This window comes from Ailuropoda melanoleuca, chromosome 8, assembly GCF_002007445.2.
Source record: "Ailuropoda melanoleuca isolate Jingjing chromosome 8, ASM200744v2, whole genome shotgun sequence".
Taxonomy (NCBI): Eukaryota; Metazoa; Chordata; class Mammalia; order Carnivora; family Ursidae; genus Ailuropoda; species Ailuropoda melanoleuca.
This window is the reverse complement of record NC_048225.1, coordinates 62,143,410-62,166,409: the sequence shown is the minus strand read 5'-3', so window position 1 is coordinate 62,166,409 and position 23,000 is coordinate 62,143,410. Positions and strand designations below refer to the sequence as shown.

The following is a 23,000-nucleotide window of genomic DNA, read 5'->3' as shown; positions in this document are numbered from 1 at the left end:
TCCGTCTCCCCCACTTTTGTCTGTCATCCCCACAAGAATGAGGCCAGGCCTAGAGGTAGACACATCCGTGAGTCCCGCTGAGAGGTGCTGGGGAGACAGAGGCAGGGCACCAAGCTCCTTGAGGGAAGAAACCATGGCTTGTTTATTGCTGTGTTCTCATGGCCTAGCACAGAATCTGGCAGAAGCACTCACTGAATGACTGGATGGATGGGTTGGTGGGTAGGTGGGTGAGTAGGTGAATGAGGGAATTTCAGCCTTGGGCAAAAGCTATAGAAACCATGTCTAAGGAAGGGGAGGTGATTACACAGAACGGACTCTGCACCTGCAGGAAACTTAAATAGACCCAAGTTCAAGGATGTAAACAAGGTCATTTCAGTACCTGCATTGAGAAAGAGGCTAGGAAAGGTCAACCATGAGTGTCCTCAGGTGATACCTTCCTGCATCATGGGAAGGAGAATTAAAATCAAAAGAATGAAGAATATAGTCTGCTTTTCTCCTTCGTCACCTTCGGCAGAGCTGCTCACGTTTGGGTCAATCCTGTTGGCTGTTGAGCTGCTGTAGGGTGACCCGCAGTACTCTGGGACATATTTACGTGCCAGTCTTGATGGTTGGCACAGTAGGACATCTGCCTCCCGGGGAAGGTCTGCTGCCCACTGACTCTCAACAACCCTTGCAACCAACGGAAGAGACACAAATGGGAGGCAGAGAAGACCAGTGCAGGAGCCAGTGGGACAGGAAGCACAGCCCATGCCAAGTGTCACAAGAATGGACACACACAGAAGTATGCAGGGCCACGGGGAGGAACAAGAGAAAAGGGAGAGAGCCTCCTCATTAATGCTGATCTAGGGGTTCCAGCCCAGCTACAAAATGGACGGTGCACAGTTCAGAGAGCATTGCTGGTGGCCTTAGTCTTAAAGCCAGCCTGTCCAGAAGGCAGGGATGACAGAGATGAGAGGAACGTGAAACCAGGCAGAGTTGCAGTGTGGTGCGCAGGGTTCCATCATCAGTAGTCGGAGGAACGGACAGCAGGTTCAAGTTCGTAAGCGGTATACAGCCCCAGGCAATTTGGGCTCAGGAAGGCAACCAAGTGAATTAGGAAGAAGGGACCAAGGTAGCACCCCAGTCTATAAGGATACCAACACAGTCAGGCTGGAAGAGCACAACCAGGGGCCCAGCCTGGTGCTACCCACACCAAGTCTACTGATAGGAAAACGATTTCAAGCCCCGTGGAGTGAAGACTGAGGGTCTCATGGCCTGGAAATGGTAACCGTCAATGACCGCAATGACGAAGTTCTGGAGAGATCGAAGCAGGGGCAGCGAGGCGTATGCGAAAGTGCCCGCATCCTCGAGGACCTTAGCATTACTTCCTACACCAAGAGGTGAAATGAAAGAAAAATGTCATTGCCAGGAGGTCTGAAGAATGACCAGGACCCTTGTGGTCCTTCAGGAGCTAGCTCTCTGGCCTGGCTTGAGCACTCTCCTCTGTAGCCTCGGGACAAGGCTTCTCCACCAAAGGCCTTCTTATGACCCCCTGACTCCCCAGTCTGAGCCAGGACTCAGGAGAAAGAGGCGCCTCCCCCTTGTCCTGCCCTGGCCTTTCCCACTTTCTCTCTTAAGAAGCCACCTCCAAGTAAAGAAGATAAGAGTAAGGGGCTGTTCTATGCCCAGGATCCTCACACCCCTGTGTGAGGTCACCTTATCAGGAACCTATGACACACACCTTCTGGGTCACAACTAGCCTCACCACTGATATTTGGCTCCCAGCTCACTCCAAGGCCCGCCAACAAAATTCTCTCTAATCAGCACTGCTCATTCTGTAGTTGTTCCCGAGGGGAAACTGCATAGGCAAAGTCTATTTCACAATTGCTGGCTTCACATCAGGACCAAAGGAACAGTGTGTAGTGGAAAGAGCACTGGGCTGGGAGTTAGGAGCTCTGGGTCCAGCCCTGTTTCTGACACTAACAGGCGAGCTTCCATTTCCCTGCCCTGTCTCCTTTACAAAGGGAGAGTTGGGGTCAGAGGAGAAGCTATTTGTGATTTGTGTCTTACTGCAAGGACTTTGACATGAAAAAGAGCCCTGGGCATGGGATCTCAGGTTGGGCTCCCCTTAGCGGCATTTACAGATGTGACTCTGATCTGTAGCCATAGCTGATGTCTTACCAAGAGTGAGCCTCTCACCAGCAGGGCCAATTAAAACCCTTTCCCAAGGAATTTGAAATTGGGGAAGGAAGAGAGAGCAAGAGAGAAAGAGGCTCATGGGAACTCAGAAGCTATGGGGAAATCGTGCTTTCTTGCCACGCAGTCTGGAAAGCAGAGAAACCCAGTCTGCAGCAAGACGGGACAGTGAAGGAAATATGCAAGCCTGCAGACGTGAGGGGCAGGGATAGCCCGTGGACGTTCGATGTGTGTGTGTGGGGGGGGGGTTTCCAGGTCTCTCTGAAGCCTGACCGTATCTTTTTCTAAGCTGGCTTTTAAAAACGGGTCCCTCTTTGATCCCAAGCCTCCTGATAGCTTCAAAGTGGTGAGCGCTGACGGGGGCTGTCATCAGATCCTGCTCCTTGGTCAGCTCTCGTGCTCAGGCCTCTCCCCCACTGTTCTGGGCTCCAGCAGGCTAGAGTCAGGCTTGAGTTCATGTTGGCATCTCATCCCCACCACACCACCCAGCCCAGTCCTTTGGCCACAGTAGGTGCTTGGTCAACTTTTGTCAGGTTGAGACAGATAGAATCCACAAACATCCATTCCTGCACGAGGCGTGTTCCTCGGGGCCAGTCCAGGCAGCTCTCCCTCCCTGTGCAAGGTTGTCTTTGGTGCCGGCCTCATGGCCAGCCCACAATGAATCCGTGACCTGCCCGAGCCCTTCCGGCCCTGCAACCCGTGACCCTGCGTGAGCCCAGGACTCGGCCCCTGATGCAGCCAGCCCACAACTTCCCAAGTTTTATTTTCGTTAACCCAACTGGAAAGTTGGACTTCATTCAGGATTGTGCTGAAAACCAGATGCTGGAGCTGGGCTCTGGTTTCCTAGATAAACACATTGCAATAATATGCATCTACCCGTGAAATGCTCTCTGTGGCTGCACGTGGCAGCTCTCCAGAAGAAAGGAAAACAGTGTCAAAGCTACATTTGAGGCTTCTCACTCCCCTTCCTGGCCTAGCCAAGTTTTTTGTTGGCCCCATTGCAGGCCAGCTCCCTCTCTCTGCTGGCTCCCCTCGCCCTCCCCGTTTCTGGCCAGGATCTTAGCTTCTAGAAAGAACTTCCAGCCTTCCCCAAAACCCCCCTCCCCCGTCTGGATGGAGGCCCTTCCTCTGAGCTCCCACCATGTCCTGTGTCAACCCCGGTCCTGGTAATAATAAGATAGTGCTGTGATCGTTTGGTTTGGAGCCCGGTCCCCCAGAGCAGCTCGGAAGCTCCTTGAGATGAAGGAAGGAGCCTTGTTCTCTCTGACCCGGAGCCGGTGATGATAGTTGTTAATGTCGTCGAGTGGATGAAGAAAAAGGAGCCACCCCAGCCACACGCGGAGGAGGCGTGGGTTTCCAGAATGCTGTTGGGGTCTGCTTCTCTCCAGCCTGAGTGTTTTCAGTCATCCAGTGTCCGTTGAACTTTTTACTTGCAGCAGACTCTGTGCTCAGTGTAGGGTAGGAGGGATTGTGGCACATCCCTGCCCTCAAGGAGCCCACCATCCGGTGAGGAGACCACCCAGGGGACACAGCAGCGGGATGAGGTTTTCCTTCCCCCTCCCCCACTTCTTACCTACACATAACCCCACCATCTCTTGTGGGGAAGGCTTGTGATAGTCACAGTAGAGGGACAGAAACTCTGTTAGCATAAAAACCCTAGGGTATGGAAGACAATCGATACAAGAAAGAGGATGACTTGTTTTATGGATGCTTCTATCTGATGATTTGGATGACATTAAAACAGGGATCTCAGGGTAGGATGCCAACAGCTCCAGAATGGAGTTCAGACCCTGGGGGAGGCCAAGAAGTGGCAAAAAGAATTAAAACCATAAGGGAAGTGAAGAGAGCAAAGGGAACTCCCGTTTTCTTATCTAAGGCTACTCTGTCTGGACCCATGAATTATTTGATGAGAAAATTAACAAATCTTCCGCTCCGTGCTCTGGGCTCTACTAGTGTGCATGACCCCGACAGTAAGAGGTACGTCGGCTGGTGGACCGGACCACCTTCACACCCACGCGTGTGTCACAGAAATAATCCAAGAGTTACAGAGATACTTCCAATCTGAAATTACCGGGAATGTACAAGGGCCTTTAGGCACATAGAGGAAGGGAGGGCTTTTTAGGGGAGCCATGCCCTCATTCAGGAATATGTGTAGCCTGACATCCGGATTCAAGCTCTGCTGTTGTCCTCCTTGCTGAGATCCTTGGCCTTTCTGGACCTCAACTGCTTAAGGTGGGCAGTAAACATCCTATCCCATTGTGAATGGGGGGAGGCGACGTGGGAGGGTGAGTACATGGATTCGAAAAGCTGCCAGAAGAATCACGATTACAACCCCAGCTGCTCCAGTCCGCATGGGGCTTCTGTGTTCTGAGAACAGTCCCAACCCAGAGAAACCTCTGGCCACTGCGCAGCCACCTGGCCCTTGGGTACCAATGTGTATGGACAGCAGGGCAGCCCGGACAGGGGGCAGATCTCCTTCCAAGAGAACAGGGAAGGCTAGGCAAATTTCCCAATCATCTCACAGGCTGGCACAAAAGCAATCAGATACTAATTTTTATATGGGAAGAGAATTAAGTGTTTAAATTAAAAAGACTGAAGTTACATTTAGGAAATCGACAATTGTGGTGGCAGCCGTGAAGACCACTTTTATTTATAAATGACAGACAATAACATCGTGTTTAGTTTATGTCAGACTTCTGTGTGACTGCTGTCCTAGGAACCACAGAATGTCTTTTTGTTCCAAATAAATGACAACTCCTGTAGGGGAACTCAGCTGAGAGCCAGGAGGCACGGAGAGCCCCAGAGTCTAGGAGATGGGTGCTGTGCTCTGAAGGAGGGATCAGTAGTGCACCAGGGCACCCCCCAAGCCACTTACATTTTAAGGTCTTCAAATTGCCGATGGAGATCCTTTATTATATATCCTAATTTTCTAACAACGACTTAGCCTTTCTTATAGATTTATCATTGCCGTATATACTTTGCAAATCTTAATATTTTTTATGTATTTCCTGCAAATCTTTCCCTCATCCAACTTTTTTTTTTTTCTTATTGCTTCCTCAGTCTATGCTTTACTGTTTGTCTGTCTGGGACCTGTTGGTTTTCTCGAGGAAATGGACTGAAAGACAAACTCAGAGACGAGAAGCGGGGAGAAGGGGGGAAACCCAAGGAGGAAGAATGAGAGACTCAGCGAGGGAGAGCCAGGGATTCGGGAAGGTGGCCAGGGACTGGGGAGAGTGGAAAGACAAGAACTCAAGAGAGGGGGACCGAATTCCAGAGAGTTTCTTTTGTGTTTGTAACTCACTGATGCCGTTTTGGCTTGCACAAAAATATTAGGTAGTCAAATCTCCAAGCATCTTCCAGACTTCTAAATTTTTGTGTCTTATTTAAAATGAACTTCCCAGGGCGCCTGGGTGGCATAGCGGTTAAAGCGTCTGCCTTCGGCTCAGGGCGTGATCCCCGCGTTACGGGATCGAGGCCCCACATCGGGCTCCTCCACTGTGAGCCTGCTTCTTCCTCTCCCACTCCCCCTGCTTGTGTTCCCTCTCTCGCTGGATGTCTCTGTCTCTGTCGAATAAAGAAATAAAATCTTTAAAAAAATAAAATAAAATAAAATAAATAAAAATAAAATGAACTTCCCCCCACAAGATTAAAAAAATACTTTCATATATTTTGTTCTAAAATGTTTTAGTTTGTTCTTCAGTATTACATCCATTTGAATTTTATTTTCATATAGGTGTGGGATAAGAGTCTAACTTAATTCTTTTCTGAAGAATTATCTTTGGAGTATCTAATAACACCGTTTTATAATTCACACTTCTTCCCTTCCTTTATCCTCTCATTTGAAAAACCATATTCATCATATATTAAACTCCCACACAGAGATGACTCTGTTTTTGGACTGTATTCTGTTCCACAGAATTTTCCATTCCTGTGCCCAAACCACAGTGTTTTAATCACTGTAGCTTTATAGTATATTTTGATATCTGATAGAGCACATTTTTCACCATTGTTTTTTCAAAATGTCCTTGGCTAGGCTTGTGTTCTTTCTCTTCCAGATGAACTCAAGAATCAGCGGTCAAGTTCCATAAAAAGTTCAGAACACATCAAATAATCTGTTTCTAAATGTTCTTCTTTTTCTGATTACTGATGTGTTTCTCCTCAACCCCACCCCCACCTCCTGGAAGCAGTACATATGGTCATCAGCAAGGCACTCCCAAAATTCTAACTCAACTATTAAAACTCCTACATTCTAAATATAAATAGAAACACGTAAAAAGCAATAATCCTAGACTATTCCTGGGGTAAGATGTAGGGAAAGCAAATCTAATTTATTAGATTTAACAAACTTATTTTAAAAATAAAAAGAATGAAGCAATCATAAAGGGTATTGGTCAGTGGTACAAGTACAGTCAAAAAGGATGAACATGAAAGGAAGCGTAGATAGTACCCACAATATGAGGGTGGACAGAGGGAATAGCCTAAGCTCCCTAGGCCCCCAATTCTATCCCCTTGGCCCCATTCATTTTGGTGCCCACCAGACTGTCTTCTAACTGGCACACCTATGTCTCTTGACCCAAGGACTTTTTCTCACCACTAGAGCTCATTCTGTCTACAAATGCAGTGGGATGGATATGTTGGCAAATTAACTGCTCAAACTAACCCTGTGGTCAAGGTCGTCACTCGACCGATGACTAATGAGGGTTGGTGGACAAAGAGCCCAGATCTCTTACCCTGGGGCAGGTTAACACTGAGATGGGTATTGCACACTGCAAGGTTAAGTTCTAGTTGCCCATGATGGTAACTTGTTTGGTAAGACACCTGTATTGGCTTCCTTCCCTCCTCTGTCTCACCTCCCTACTCTGCTACCATTGCTTCCTGGAACCACCTCCCAAATAAACTACTTGCACTCAAATCCTCATTTCAGGATTTGCTTTTGGGGGCCCCGAAAGAGAGTCAGCTCCTTGACCCAAGGCCTAAGTCTCTCCAGCTCCAGCGGCAGGTCCTCCTCCCTCTTGGACGTGAGAGGAATGGTTGATCAGACCTGTTGCCATCAAACCCCACCCTCATAAATCAACCTCCCCATATTCTGATTCCAAGCTCACCAATCAACCTTCTGATTATAACCTGGTTTCCCTGATGGTTTTTCTAGAGAAAAAGATGGGATACTGACTAGAAGCAAATGTCCAGTCCCCAAAGAGTTCTGTTTTCTCATTGCCAATGAACTGGCAAATAGTTTGCAAAACAAGCTGTTGCAAGCTCGGATATTGAAACCTCATTGTGAGTGAAGTAAAGCCACTCTCAGTATTGACAAAATTGCATTTCTAAGCCTGCCAGGCTGGGAACAAGGCTCTGGGCCAAGGTGACTTCTCCAGGTAAAGACTGCTTTATAAGGAGCCTAATGGAAGCCAACCAGCCTCTCCTGCCAGCACCTGACCTGGCCACAACACAAACCTTCCTACAGGCTTCAGTGGTCATGTTCTACCTCTGTTAAGTAAAGCAATAGATGGAATCACTTTTTCAAAGTTTTCTGTTCACTGTTCATAGAGAAATCTCTCTACATCATCGTTTTTTCTTACCGCTAGGGTGTTTGTAATTCCAAGACCTCCGTTTCCAGTTAGACTTCTCTCTCTTCTACCTGAGTCATTCTAGACTGCTGGTTATGGGCATGATAATCATAATTCTGGGTTTTCTGAGACAGCCCAAATTTCAAATATTATAAGCGCTAACCTTACAATATGTAAAAATCCTTGAAATTCTAAGATTTCAGTGTCTAACTGACCTCTCCCATATGGCATTAACACTGGGAAGTAGCCCAAAACAATTTTTGTAAGATGATGTGTCCTTGATGTTGGTTTGGATCTGAAAGTCTGATTACAAAAGATTCCTGGGCTATGACACACAGGCACATGCCTGGGCTGTTTCTAGTTCAATCACTCAGACTGTTATATTTAGCCAAAGGAATCCTTTATTCAGAACAACTTGATATTCCTTTTTATACATTGTCTTGTGTATTTTAAAGAATAAAATCACTTGAATTGAAGTCCCCTTACAACAAAGCAAGTTTTCTTAAGAAAGAAAGGAGAAACAACAAGAGAAAGACAAGCCGTCCTTGAGAGAACACCAGTGGCCCAGTGGCCCCATTGAGAGGAGACTCTGGTGGCTGCTGTGGAGCTGTCCACCAAGGAGGTGCTGACAATATCCTAGGGTTGGACAGGGGCTGCCCTCCTCAAGCGCTGTGAAAGAGCCCCCTCCACACCCCTACCACCACTCCATCCCCAAAGAAATATAAAGTACTATGAGAACGTCGGTAAACGTAGGCCACGGTCTCCTGGTTGGCGTAGGGAAGACAATAACCAGTTGCCAGACTCTTCTGCATCTTCTCCACTCAAATTCGAATATATCTGCCCAAGACACCTTTCCTCTGATTCTAAACATGCAGTGCATAGCTGCTATAGATGCCTCCAGGGGGTCTTGCAGTCCCTACAGATGCTAATTATGGCAGACTTAATAGGAAAACAGGACTAGCTGCTAGAGGGGAGCTACCCACACCCTCCCTCTAAAACACCCTGAAATTCCCCTTCTTTCTCTATTTTCTACTCCAAGAGTAAGGACCTGAGGCCCTACCATCTCTCCTTTCTTGTAGGCCTTGGAGAAAAGAATCGATTGCCATTGAAGGGGCAACTGATTGCCTTGGATGCCTGTGACAGGCTGGCTGGCTCTGAACAAGTCACTCTTCTCTAAGCTTGGTCTCATCACATATAAAACGAAGAAACGTCAGGAAATCAGAGCCCTTTTTCCTGCCTCACTGTCCTGGGTCATCTTCCCTCAGTTATATGCTTCCCTACCAGGCTGTTCACCAACTTTTTGCGAAAGGTTTCTGCCACTCAAGTTCTCCGACACTAAGGACCCCTGATGTAAACTGTGGGAAGGGGAGCCTGGGGTGTGACCACTGTGGGTATTGTATGAGCCTGAAGCCCTTTGTTCTGGAGTATAATGTGGGGGAGGGGGCTTGTGGCAAGGGCAAGGAAATGCCAAATGTTGGGGAAATCTTAAAGCATCGTTTCCCTCTCTTTTTTAAAGATTAGACCTTGTTTTTATAAAAATGATATATGTCTTTCAAGATGTATCACTAGCTGAAAACAAAAACTTTAATTACATATACCGTAATCCCATCTTTGTAACAAAAAACAATGTGTATACACAAAACCTGTACCAAAGTGTATGAAAAAAGATAGGAAAGAGTGGTAGGATTGTGGGTAATTTTTATTTTTCTTACTTAGTTATATTCTCTAACTTTTCTACATTGACAATATATTATTCTTATAATATGAAGGACTTTTTATTAATAAACTTTATTTTTTAGGGAAAAATGATACATGCTTATTATAAAGAATTCACACAATGTTGAAGTGCACAAAAAAGATATTTAAAAATCTTCAAGATCCCACTACTTCAAAATAGTCATGGCCAGCACCAGTCAATATCATTGCAGATAGTTCTGTCTTTCTATACACAGAGAGAAGGATAGATAGATAGTCAGGTAACCAATAAGGGAGACTGGATGGATAGGATGGATGGATGGATGGATGGATATAAAGAAATAGTTGATTAAAAAGGGATCATAATTTATATACTATTTAACAGAAGGAGAGGCACCTCACTGGTGGGGCACCTGGGTGGCTCTGTCAGTTAAGCATCTGCCTTTGCCTCAGGTCAGGATCTCAGGGTCCTGGAATCCAGCCCCATGGCGGGCTCCCTGTTCAGCAGGGAGTCTGCCTCTCCTCTTCCTCTGCCGCTCCCCTGGCCTGTTCTCTCTCTCAACTAAATAAATAAAAGCTTAAAAAAAAAAAGAGAGGAACCTGACTGACTCAGCCAGTAGAGTATATGACTTTTGATCACAGAGTCATGAGTTCAAACTCCACGTTGGGTGTAGCAATCACTTAAAAAATTAAAATTAAAAACAGGTTCAAAATTTAATTTTCCTTGAACGTAACAAAAGACAATGACACTAAAGAAAAGCTAATAGAATTGCTTGACTTCCTTTATTCTCCACAAGAGATATTATTTTTCAAAGATACCTCTAAGGTTAAGAAAATATACTGTAAAAAATATTAAGAGGCTGGAATCACTATGTTTTTTTAAACATGCTTCAATTTTAGACAGTAACTATCAATTGACTGGCTGCTATGAAAGATAAGGAAATTAACACCCTTACGCTTCCTCCCATTTCCCCTCCCCCACTTCCCGAATATTATGAGTAATACTGTTTTTTTCTATTTTTGTCTCTTAATGTGAGTCATTGTCAGTACATATCATCAGGATTAAATGGTGCATGTAATGGAGAAATGTGTTGACATGGATATCTATTATAGATTCCAAAGAATAACAAAAAAAAGAGAAAAATTTCAAATTTTTCGGCTACATAAACATAATAATTTCAACCATTTATGTGAAACTCTGACCTTCTCTGCCTAATCACTACACATCACAAGAGTAATTTTATATTATTACCTTCAAATGTTAGGCTTTATAAATAATAATAAAATTAAATGAGTGAACAAACTGGATTATCTCTAAGGTTTTTTTGTAGCACCATGACTTTTGCCCATCTGAACTCACAGGACACTTGTCCCATCTCACAGTGGAGCCAGACTTCACAATAACAACAATTTCTAACATTAGTCAGCACTTACTGACTGCCAGGCAGGGGGTAAGTACTTTACATATATTGGCTCATTTAATCCCCCAACATTCCAATGAGACACATGCTATGTCCTTTATTTTAAAAGTGAGGAAACAGGGATCACTGAGTGACTCAGTACGTTAATCGTCTGCCTTCCACTCAGGTCTTGATCCCAGGGTCCTGGGATCAAGCCATGCGTCAGAGCCTGCTTCTCCCTCTCCTCCTGGCTTGCTATCTCTATCTCTCCCTCAAATAAATAGTCTTAAAGAAAAAAAAGAAAAAGCAAATAAGTAAGTAAAAGTGAGGAAACTGAGGCAGGGTGGTTAAATAATCCTCAAGATCCCACGACTAGTGAGCAGGGAGCCTAGATTCAAATGATCTTCCTAATAAACAGCAGAGCTAGAATTTGGGCATTGCACATTTGCCCAATCGGTAATTCACTGCCTGTGTGGCCTTGGGTTAATCATTCATCCTCTCTGGGCCATAATGTCTTCTACAAACCAGGGACTAATAAGGATTTCCCTGCCTGTTACCCAGGGATTCACTGGGGACCAAGTGAGCAGTGCCTGGCAAAGAGCTTTATTCAGCAGCAATACCACCTTCTTCTCCTGGACTCGGTAGGGCCGGCAGCCGGCGGCCTTGGGTGGGACTCGGGCAGGAATCAACCTCTGCTGATGAGAAAAATATTACCACAAGGCCACAAAAACAAAACAGCCCTCCTGCCAGAAGACAGTTAGATGGGCTAGGCGGGGAGTTCCGACCTCCGTGAACGCTTTGCTGAGTTCATATTCAGGGTGACTTCGAGCAAGACACTATGTGTTCGTTGGCTTCATTGTCAAACTGCTATTTTTTTTAAAGATTTTATTTATTTATTCGACAGAGAGAGAGACAGCCAGCGAGAGAGGGAACACAAGCAGGGGGAGTGGGAGAGGAAGAAGCAGGCTCATAGCAGAGGAGCCTGATGTGGGGCTCGATCCCAGAACGCCGGGATCACGCCCTGAGCCGAAGGCAGACGCTCAACCGCTGTGCCACCCAGGCGCCCCCAGACTGCTATTTGACAGAAGTCATTGCATGGAGAGAATGTCAAGGGGGTCACTGGCTATTGCCTCCACTCCCTCAGTCCAACTCTTTTCTTTCAGGCCCTGGAGCAGACACCCTTGGCCTGGCCAAGCTATCAAACTGCCTCTCAAGATGAGATGCCTAAAAGGTGAGCATCAGAGAAAAGCCCTTTCAGAACAGCAGGTGGCATGAAGAAGGAGACCACTGGGCCGGCATTCTGAGCCCTGGAGCTCCTAGGAGACGGGAGAGCTGACTTCCGGCCCAGACTCAAAACCACGACCTTGGGCAGGTCCCTTTTCCCCTCAGGGTTCCCCCTCCTCCCGTCTTTAATACAGGGCTTCCTGGATGTTCTCCCAAGGCCCTTCTAACTCTGCCCTCGTGCTGGATATTCTGGGGAGACGTGCAGCACAGATATGACTGACTGTGATTTATCTGGGAGATTGCCAGAGAGGAATCAAGCAAGAATGTAGAGACCATGGGCTAAAATAAAGTGCAGTTTAAGAACTCTGGCTGACAGTGTAAATTGATAAAGCCACAGCACTTGGTTTGTAGGGCAAAGAGGAAAGGACAGCACAGCCAAGAGGAGCATCTGGGGACAGGGGTTTTTAAGCAGTGGTCACTGGGATCCTCTATATTATATGCAAGGCACAGGAGAGACAGAGGGAAAGAGAAGTTCCAGGAGCTCCCAAGATGAATAAGACGTGGTGTCTGCCGTCATAGGAATTACAATCTAGGGTAAGAGACAGTCGTGGACTGAGTTGAGGAAGGAAGGGGTTGTGGAGCCATTCTCAAATCCTCTTGTAGGTGTGGGTGGTCAAGGGTGGAGACCCTCCCTGGTCTGGGGGTAGGAAAGCTAGCTAGGTAGGAGGGATACTCTAGAATGCCATCCCAGAGCCTTGGCAAAAAGGAGAGCACTCAGAAGCTCTAAGAAATCAGATGTCACTCCAGTTTCACACCTCAGTCAAGCCCTGTTTCTCTAAAGGATGCCCCTTTATCGGGGAGCCAAAAAGGAGCCCCAGCGCCCCTCCCGACTGCCCAACTCCAGCACCAAGGCCTCATAACCTTTCAGAAGCCAGGATTCACAAACCTGTTCCCAGACTCATCACTTACCTATTACCCACAGGGCTTCTCTCTGAGAGCCAGGTCAGCGTCCCACGTCCTAGAGAACCTGAAGGAGTAGGAAAGAGGCTAGGTTTTCCCACTACATTATCAGGAACAAGGCTGTTCCTGTCTTGCTGGCTTTCTGTGTTCTTCTGTGGGTTGAATGTGTAGGCCAAACAGATAGGAACGGGGGCAGCTCTTCTGGGACTTGCCCCCTCTCAGCCCTGGAACGTTGACTACGCGCTGTCAGGCCCACCTATGCAGGCCTCCCTCTGGAGCAAATCTGAAAGGCCTCTGTGACCCAGGACTTTGTAAAGGGACAAAAGGATCATTTGAAAGACCTGCACCCATCCTATGTCCTCAACCACATATCACTGTTTATTAGCTATGTATATATACACATACATGTCTACATATTACACACATATGTTCTACAACTTATGTTATAATGTAATACACGTTAAATAAAATCTTAAAAAAAAAAAAAAGATGGAAGGTGTCTGCCCATGTGGTCCCTGCTTTGACTTTTGGGAAAAGTGCTTGGAGGAAACAAGTTGTGTAATGTGAATTTCTTAATCTGTAAAATGAGAATTGCATCCACCTTACAGATTACTTCAGAGCTTGAAAATTATGATGTGCATAAACTATTTAAGTCAGTCATAGCAAGTGTTTAATAAGAGGAAGAACAGTATCTGTTGTTACTGTTATTGAACCCCAAATTCCCCCAAGTCCTGCAGGGCTACAAGCCTGGGGGAAGATGCTTCAACAGCAGTACTTCTGATTTCACCAGCTTATTGCTCCCCTTGATAACTTCGGCCCTCAAGCCTACGGAATGTGTCCCACAGGGGTGTCTCTGCTCACGCATCTCCACCACCCTTTACTCCATCGGGCTCTGGCTTCTGCCGCTGCTCCTTGCACCCAGCACCACCACAGGTGTGCTGGGCTTCTCACGGTGCCACAGCAGCTCGCTCGCGCTCTCCCTCTCTCTCCATGGTGAACAAAGCTGTCCCAAAGCAATGTGGCTGGTACACCAATGTTTTACATTCTTTGTAAAATGGCTTCAGTGTTTGCTTAGAACTCCCTGTTTGCTACAAGACAGGCTGGAGCGAGTCTCTTGGGACTGGGGTTAAGAGACTTTCTAGGTGATAGACACCAGGCTGTGTTCCTGTTTCCTGTCCCCTCCTCCCCTGGGTTGAGTGCTGTCCTGAGAGGTTCCTCAGCAACCATGCACAGAGGCATGGGACAGGTCTGTCCCAGAGCAGGGGACACAGCCAGGCCAAGCAGAGATCTAGCATCGTTATCATACTGCACTGTGATACTCAAAAACACGACCTCCTTAGCACCTGGCCTGGATTAGTTCTTTATTGTGGCATAATGAGTTACTCCAGACTTACTAGCCTAAAACAATAAACATTTATTAAGGAATCAGGAATTCGGGAGAGGCTTAGCAAGGTGGTTCTAGATTAGGGTCTTTTGTAAGGATGCAGTCAAGGCATCAGCAAGGGCTTAGTCACTGAGGCTCGATTGGGTCTGGAGTCTCAAGCTTGCTCACAGGACAGGAGTTCCTTGTCACATGGATCTCACTGTAGTATCTCATGACAGGTCTTCCCCAGAGTGAATTATCAAAATAGAGAGAGAGAGTAACCAAGACAGAAACCGCAATTGCTTATAAGCTCGTCTTGGAAGTGACATACCACCACTTCTGCCACATTCTACTGCTCACAAGACCTCCACGGGTACCAGGTGGAAGAAAGTGACACAAGGGTGTGAATGCCAGGAGACAGCATCACCAAAGCCATCTTGGAATCTGGCTACCACACACCCTCTGCCCGCTCCTGCTCCAGCTCTACAACCTTGCCTGCAGAGAACCCACCTCTCTTCATGGGCAAAGAGGGCACTTTAGGGACCCTGAGGTTGGAGCTAAGCAGTGACAAGGTAGTACTGGGATCCAGGAATACGTTTGCAAAGAACAGGAACCAGGAAAAGAGAGAGCAGGACAGTGGAGGACAGCAAGTATATCAAGAGGTGCGGAATCTTGAAAAAAAAAAGAGCAAGTAGGTCTTGCAATATCGTGAAACAGTAAAACCTGGGAATACACGAGACAACTGGCTCTTCAGTGAGGTAAGACTGATAGAAAGAAGTGGTTTAAAACCACAAAGGTGGATTTCCTCCTATGCTCTCTGTCCATGGTTAGTGGCTCTGCTCCACATCTCCTCACTTGAGAACTTAAGCCAATAGATCAGCCATTTTCTTGAACATTGCCTAACCCATTGCCAGAAAGAGAGCTCTGAAGGGTCTTGTATTGGCAATGAGATGCTCTGGACCAGCAGTGATGTATATGCCTTTCGTTCACAGCCCATTGGCCATAAATGGTCACTTGGCTCCAGCCAGCCACGAGGGTGCCCGGAAGTCCAATCTTACCACATGCTTGGAATAGAGAACTGGAAATATTTGGCAAATGGCACTCCTGATTCCTCAAAGTCTAAGAGAGGAACACACTTTCCAGAGAGAAAGTCAGAGAAGAGCTGAGGGCTAGATCCTGGGACCTAGCCTGGAGTATGGCAAAATGAGGCTTGTCCGGGGCTGTGTTCTGAAAGACTCTCTGCCGTTACTCCATCACCCTGGGCTCAACTCGTCCTTTGCTGCCTCACATAGCAATCCAAAGGAGCAAGCATCTCTCTCGAGTCCTCTGTGTCAGGCTTGGGTCATTGCCCAGCTTTCCCCTTACACTGCACCCCTCCCTCACACTGCCCTTCGATCCCGGGGGAGGATGCCTAGACACCAGGTCACACACCCACCCAATTTCATGCTTCAAAGCATGGCCACACCCCTGAGATCCCTGGGGACTGCCCTCAACACACTTCCTAGAGAGGAGTACACCTCTAGCCCTAGCCTAACCACCTAACCATGGTTCCCAGCAGACAGATCTAGAACAAGCTCCTCCCATCAGACCTCAGAGGTCCCTGGAGAAGTGAGGTCCTTTCCTTCCTCGGCCCCACTTCTCTGCCTTTTGATTAGAGGCTCAAGCTCTCACCGGCACTAGCCAGCCCAGCCCACCCAACCCAGGCAAAGGTCCCAGGTCTCCTGCAGGCCTTTCACAAAGGCCTGGAGGTGGCTGTGGGACAAGACATTGTAAAACTCTGGCTTGTTTCCCCCAAAGACTCCACATGACCTCCTCATGTGTTGTCCATTTGTCTTTACATGCTCACTTTCAAAAACATCCTCGGTTAGAGCCGGTTTAGTTACTGGCCAGGCTTACGGACTCCATCCCTCACTCACAGATTAAGAAACCTCCATGGCACTCAACCCCAACTTCTCATCCCCTCCCTAAGCCATCCCTGATAAGCACACAACACAAGTGACATCAGTGTCCTTGTTTCTAGCTTCCCCTTCTACCAGACTGCCTCCTAGTCCCTCCAGTGGAGAAATTCTGGAGCCAACAGTGCCTGTAAGGCCAAGGCATTCAGAGATCAACTCTCCAGGAGGAGAGGAACACGTCCACAGAAGCTCAGGACATTTGTCACATGAACATTGTCACTAGATATAATGCTCAGGCGCCAATCTCATCTCCTGGTTCTTGACTGAAAACAGTTATGTTTGTAATGATGCAGGAGGAAGCAGAGAGAACCTCTGAATGGGGCAGCCAGGAACTCCTCTTGGGTTAGGTGGTATTTAACTTGGGCCTTGATAGTTGGTAAGATTCTCAGCACACGATGACAAGAAGGGAGGAGGCTAGTTTAAGGGAACAGTGAGAACTAAAGCAAGGAGGTGAAACTTCAGCTGATAGATTAAGTGCAATGGACAGCGGAAGTAAGGCTGGAAAGACAGCCTGAAAATTGATCCTAGAGACTCTTGCTAAGAAGTTACCTTGATTCATAGGAGACATACGGTAATAATCAGAAAAGGGGCACCTTGGGGCGCCTGGGTGGCACAGCGGTTAAGCGCCTGCCTTCGGCTCAGGGCGTGATCCCGGCGTTATGGGATCGAGCCCCACATCAGGCTCCTCTGCTATGAGCCTGCTTCTTCCTCTCCCACTCCCCCTGCTTGTGTTCCCTCTCTCGCTGGCTGTCTCTATCTCTGTTGAATAAGTAAATAAAATCTTTAAAAAAAAAAAAGTTTTAAAAAAAAAGAAGAGCATGTGACTCTTGATCTCAGGATCATGAGTTCAAGCCCCATGTTGGATATAGAGATTATAAATAAATAATTTTTTTTGTTTTTAAAGAATAAAGAACTAGCTTAAGTAACATACATAGAATATTTATTAGGTTAGGCATTAGGCCAAGTGCTTTATATGCATTATCATCTCACAGCAACCGAATGAGTATATCTGTTATTTTCCTGTTTTAAAGATAAGGAACAATGGCTCAGGGAAGTCACATGACTTGTCCAAGATCACACAGCTAGTAAGTGACATACCCAGGATTCAACCCAAATCTGCCTGACTCTAGATGCCATACTCTCAACCACTAGATGAGATTAAATAGTGACAAACAACATACTTATATAAGTGCCTCCTCATGACCTTGGCCTTAGATGGTATCAGGGGCGATTGGCAAGAAAAGTGTCAGCCTGAGCCAGACAATTCACTGCATAGCTCAGGCCTCACCACCTGGTGTCATTCCCAGCTGACAGCTGAACACAAAGGCTGGACATACAAATTGTCTCAGGTGGCAGGAAAGGACAGGGAAGCAGTTGTGGGGAGGGGTGTTGATGCGTGTAGAGGTGTAAGGCATAGACACCTCTTGGGCCACATCTGTCTCTGGGGAACACCATATTCATGTTGGACAAAGGTCTAGACTAAATGTGACCCCTCCCTTCCTCACTCTGGGATTCATGTCCTGCCACACCACACCAGATCTCCTCAGAGGTGCCTTTTGGTATAAATGTGATTTGTGTCTCCCCCATAAGGGCAGAGCCATTTGGGTCTATTCTAGCATTTTCTTCAGAGGCAGCCAGAACAACTCATTGCCTCACTGCAACACCCCCTTCAAACCAGTCGCTCTGGAGAATTCCTAAGGACTTCAAGGCATCTGTGAACACTGAGCCTGTGAGAGTGAGTCCCATTCTCCACGCCTCTGGCTGCAGGAAGCCAGGACAGGGACAGACATGGTGGCCAGAGAGCAGGTGAGGGCAGCAGAGAGCTGGCAGCAGGAGCTCAGAAGAGAACTAGGAGGGCCGCTGGGAGAGAACTCCAGAAGGAAGTGGGAGGAGCCCATGGAGAACCACCATCTGCCAAGGAAATCCCCTCCGCTGGGTTCACACAGAGGGCAGCTCAGGTCGAAGCTCAGAGGCTACAGGAGCTCACTGGGAAGTCGGCCTGAAGGAGAAGGGGAAGCAGCAGGATGCCAGAGACAACAGCACTGAGAGTTGAGAAGAGGGCCCAGAACATGCTGGAGGTCGCCAGAGTCCTGGAGTAGCTCTGAACACAGGCCAGCCCGGTTCTCGCCAGCCAGGAGAACAGAGAGGAATTTGTGCAAAAAAGCAAAGAAGAAAGGCTGCCTGGTTCATTTTGTGAGGTCATCATAACCCTGATAACAAAACCTGTCAAGAACAGCCTATACACAAAAAGAAACAATAGTGCCTCACTTTTAAATGTGGACAGAAAATTTTTGAGAAAACCTGAACAAACTGGATGAAAGGACATTAAAAAATCATCCTTGGTAGCCAAACAGGGTTTATTTTAGCAATGTAGAGATCGTTTGGCATTAGGAAACGTATTAAAATTATACAGTTCATCAATAAGAAAAGTAAATCACCCAAATCTAGATTCTGAAAAGCATTGGCTAGAATTCCACATCTGTTTCTGGGTTTGGGGGCTTTTTTTTCAAGCTTTAAAATTGTAGGAAGTGTAAGATATCTCTTAACATAATGAAGAGCAGCAATAAAATTGAAATACTAGAGACTGCTCCATTAAAATCAGTAACCAAAACAGGAGGCTCAGTCTCACCATTATTATTTAATATTATTCTAGAAATTAAGGCCAATGCAATAAAGGAAGGCATAAAACAAAAACGAAAGGTCTAAGACAAAACTGTCATTATTTATCAATGCTATACCTTAGTTATCAATGCTATATACTAAAATTCCAAGATAACTTCCAGAAATGAAACAGTAGTTAGGAAGAGCTTTTTTTTTTTTTTAAGATCTTATTTATTTGAGAGAGAGACAGCGCAAACAAGGTGGGAGTGGGGGAGGGGCAGAAAGAGAGGCAGACTCCCCGATCGATCGATCGATCAGGAAGCCCAATGTGGAACTTGATCCCGGGACCCAGGGATCATGACCTGAGCCGAAGGCAGAGGCTCAACGGACTGAGCCACCCAGACGTAACTAAGTAGAGCTTTTTAAAAAGCACTCATAATAAAAGAAATATGAGTTAAAACAATACACTATGTAAACTTTTTTAACCTCTAGAATGTTAACATCCAAAACATTTGAAAACGTCATTGACAGGGGTGTGGGTAAACAGGTACTATCATACATTGCCGATGGTGTTGTATATTGCGACAGCCTCTACGGAGCGCAATGTGACAATACTTAAAAATTATAAGAGCACATGCCTTTTAATCCAGAAATTCCTTTTCTAGGAATTTATCCTGCAGATATCCTTGTATCTATGTAAAAAAAAAAAAATGTGTTGGAATGTTACTTTTATTTACCGTTACCACATAAGAAAATGGAAACAAATCTATCAATAGGAAATTGTTCAATAAATTGTGGTATCCCCTCAATGGTATATTATGCAGCTGTAAAAAATGATGAGGAAACTTTTATGTCCTGAAATGGACTGAATTTCAAGACACAATGTGGGTTTGTTTGTTTGCTTGTTTTAAAGATTTTTTATTCATTTATTCGACAGAGATAGAGACAGCCAGTGAGAGAGGGAACACAAGCAGGGGGAGTGGGAGAGGAAGAAGCAGGCTCATAGCAGAGGAGCCTGATGTGGGGCTCGAACCCATAACGCCGGGATCACGCCCTGAACTGAAGGCAGACGCTTAACCGCTGTGCCACCCAGGCGCCCCTGTTTGTGTTTAAAGATTTCATTTATTTATTTGAGAGACAGCATGAACAGGGGGAGGGTTAGAGGGAGAGGGAGACTCCCTGATAAACAGGGAGCCAATGCAGAGCTCCATCCTGGGACTCCTGGATCATGACCTGAGCCAAAGGCAGATGCTTAACCCACTGAGTCACCCAGGCGCCCCCCAAGATGCAATGTTAAGTGAAAATGCAAAGTACGTAAGACTATGCATAGTTTGCAACCGTGTGCATATATATTTTTTTAAGCAGGAAAAATTATATTTACATATTTACTAATCTATGTGTAAAATATCTATAAATAAATGCACCCCCCCCCCAAAAAAAAAAAAAACCAGCAACCAGCAATGGCGTGCCTGAATGGCACAGTCAGTTGAGTGATGGCCTCTTGTTTTCTGCTGAGGTCATGATCTGAGGGTCATGAGATCCAGCCAGGGGCAGGGCTCCAAGCTCAGCAAAGAGTCCACTTGGGTTTCTCTCTCCCTCTCCCTCTGCCCCTCTTCTCTCTCTCTCTCATAAATAAATAAACCTTAAAAGCAAAAACAAAACTAGGTGCACCTGGGTGGCTCAGTTGTTGGGCATCTGCCTTGGGCTCAAGTCATGATCCTGGGATCAGGGATTGGGCTCCCCGCTGGGCATATCTATTCATAGATATTTTACACATAGATTAGTAAATGTGTAAATATAATTTTTCCTGCTTAAAAAATATATATGCACACAATTGGTTGCAAACTATGCATAGTCTTATGTACTTTGCATTTTCACTTAACATTGCATCTTGGGGGGTGCCTGGGTGACTCAGTGGGTTAAGTATCTGCCTTTGGCTCAGGTCATGATCCAGGAGTCCCAGGATGGAGCTCTGCATTGGGCTCCCTGTTTATCAGGGAGTCTCCCTCTCCCTCTAACCTTCCCCCCGTTCATGCTGTCTCTCAAATAAATAAATGAAATCTTTAAAACAAAGGGAGCCTGCTTCTCCCTGTCCATCTGCCTGCTTCTTCCCCTGCTTGTGCTCTCTGTCAAGTGAATAAATAAAATCTTAAAAAAAAAAAAAACCTAGCAATATTTATTGTATCTGTATACCCTTTTCTATAATTTGAGTTTTAAGCCAAGTAAATATATTACCCGTTCATAAATACATTTGATCTAAAGAAAGAAGAGCTGGGGAAAATGTTTACAATAAGAGTATTGAAGATTCTTTGTTTTGCCAGATAGACAATATAGTTAAACTACTATTATTAAACATTACAAAACTTCCTAATGGCGAAAGTACTGACAAACATGCAAATTACCAATTTTTGATATGATAAGGCAACATCAAAAATTAATGGGGTGCTTTTCCGCCGCTCTGGCTGCACCCCACTGGCTCAGAGCTCCAGGTCCTGCTAAGCTTGCACCGCCCTCCTCTCTGCAGTCACTGTCGCGTTCATCTACCCAGATCTCATCAGCCAGGATGACATGCTCTCAGGCAACTACAAGATCTGGGAGCTTGCCTTCCGCCATGACTGGGGGTGGAGGGGAAAGTTGGTCAGTAGGACAGAGGGTAACACTGATGACTCCTTCATTGGTGGAAATGCCTCTGCTGAAGTCCCCGAGGTTGAAAGTACCGAAAGCACAGTCATCACCGGTGCTGATATTGTCACGAACCACCACTTGCCGAAACCAGCTCCACAGAAGAAGCCTACAAGAACGACATCAAAGATGCAATCAATCAAAGACAAATTCGAAGAACAGAGGCTGGAGAGAGTAAAACGTTCCATGACAGGAACTGCAGAACGCATCAAGCACAACGTTGCTAATTTGAAAACTACCAGTTCTTTATTGGAGAGAACGTGAATCCAGATGGCATGGTTGCTCTGCTGGACTACTTTGAGGATGGTGTGACCCCATAAATGATTTTCTTTTCTTTTTTTTTTTTTTTAAGATTTATTTATTTGAGAGAGGGGCAGAGGGAAGGGGAGAGTGAGAATATCAACATAGAGCCTGAAGTGGGGCTCGATGCCACAACCCTGAGACCATGACCTGAGCTGAAATCAAGAGTCCCACCTCACTTAAAGGACTCAGCCACCCACACACCCCACATATGATTTTCTTTAAGGATGGTTTAGCAATGGAAAAGTAATAAAGAATTTGGCTATGATCAAAAAGAACAATTTTTCAACATTTGCTGCAACATGGACGGGACTGGAGGAGATAATGCTAAGCAAAATAAGTCAAGCAGAGAAAGACAATTCTCATATGGTTTCACTCATTTATGGAACATAAGAAGTAGGAAGATCAGTAGGAGAAGAAAGGGATAAAGAAAGGGAGGGTAATCAGAAGGGGGAATGAAGCATGAGAGACTATGGACTCTGGGAAACAAACTGAGGTCTTCAGAGGGGAGGGGGGTGGGGGAATGGGATAGGCTGGTGATGGGTAGTAAGGAGGGCACGTATTGCATGGTGCCCTGGGTGTTATACGCAAGTAATGAATCATCGAACTTTACATCAACAACGAGGGATGTACTGTTTGGTGACTAACATAATATAATAAAAAAATATTATTAAAAAATATTAAAAAATAAAAATGGTCAAAAGTAGCAGGTATTATGTTAAAAATAATGTATTTACTTAGGCCTATGAGTGAAGCTTACTTCAGTTATAAGAAAAATACAGTTATAACACATGAAAAAAAAAAGAATTTGGCTATGACTTTGGATATATCACCTGTTGTCGTAACCAGCTGCTACTCTTCATCCGCACGACACGAGGACTTAGACAAATGGGCCTGATGTCATCTTCAGCTCTTCATTTACTTTGACCTTATTTGGAGCGGAGGCATTGTTTTTAAGAAAAAGACATGTCATGTAGGTTTTCTAAAAATAAAATGCATTTAAACTCATTTGAAAGAACGCCTCTTAGTTTCATACATTTTTCAATCCATCCCATATAATGTCCTGGAGAAGTTAGAGCCT

General features: G+C 45.8%; 1 protein-coding gene across 1 annotated transcript; it reads left to right on the top strand.

The window, feature by feature from the left end:
• Positions 1 to 1,260: 1,260 nt before the first annotated feature.
• LOC109489129 (translationally-controlled tumor protein-like) lies at positions 1,261 to 22,169 on the top strand. Its single transcript, XM_019796309.1, is given in 5 exon segments — positions 1,261 to 1,379; positions 11,998 to 12,065; positions 21,462 to 21,842; positions 21,845 to 21,937; positions 22,129 to 22,169. Coding segments are annotated over 5 exon segments (702 nt in total).
• The last annotated feature ends 831 nt before the right edge of the window (positions 22,170 to 23,000 follow it).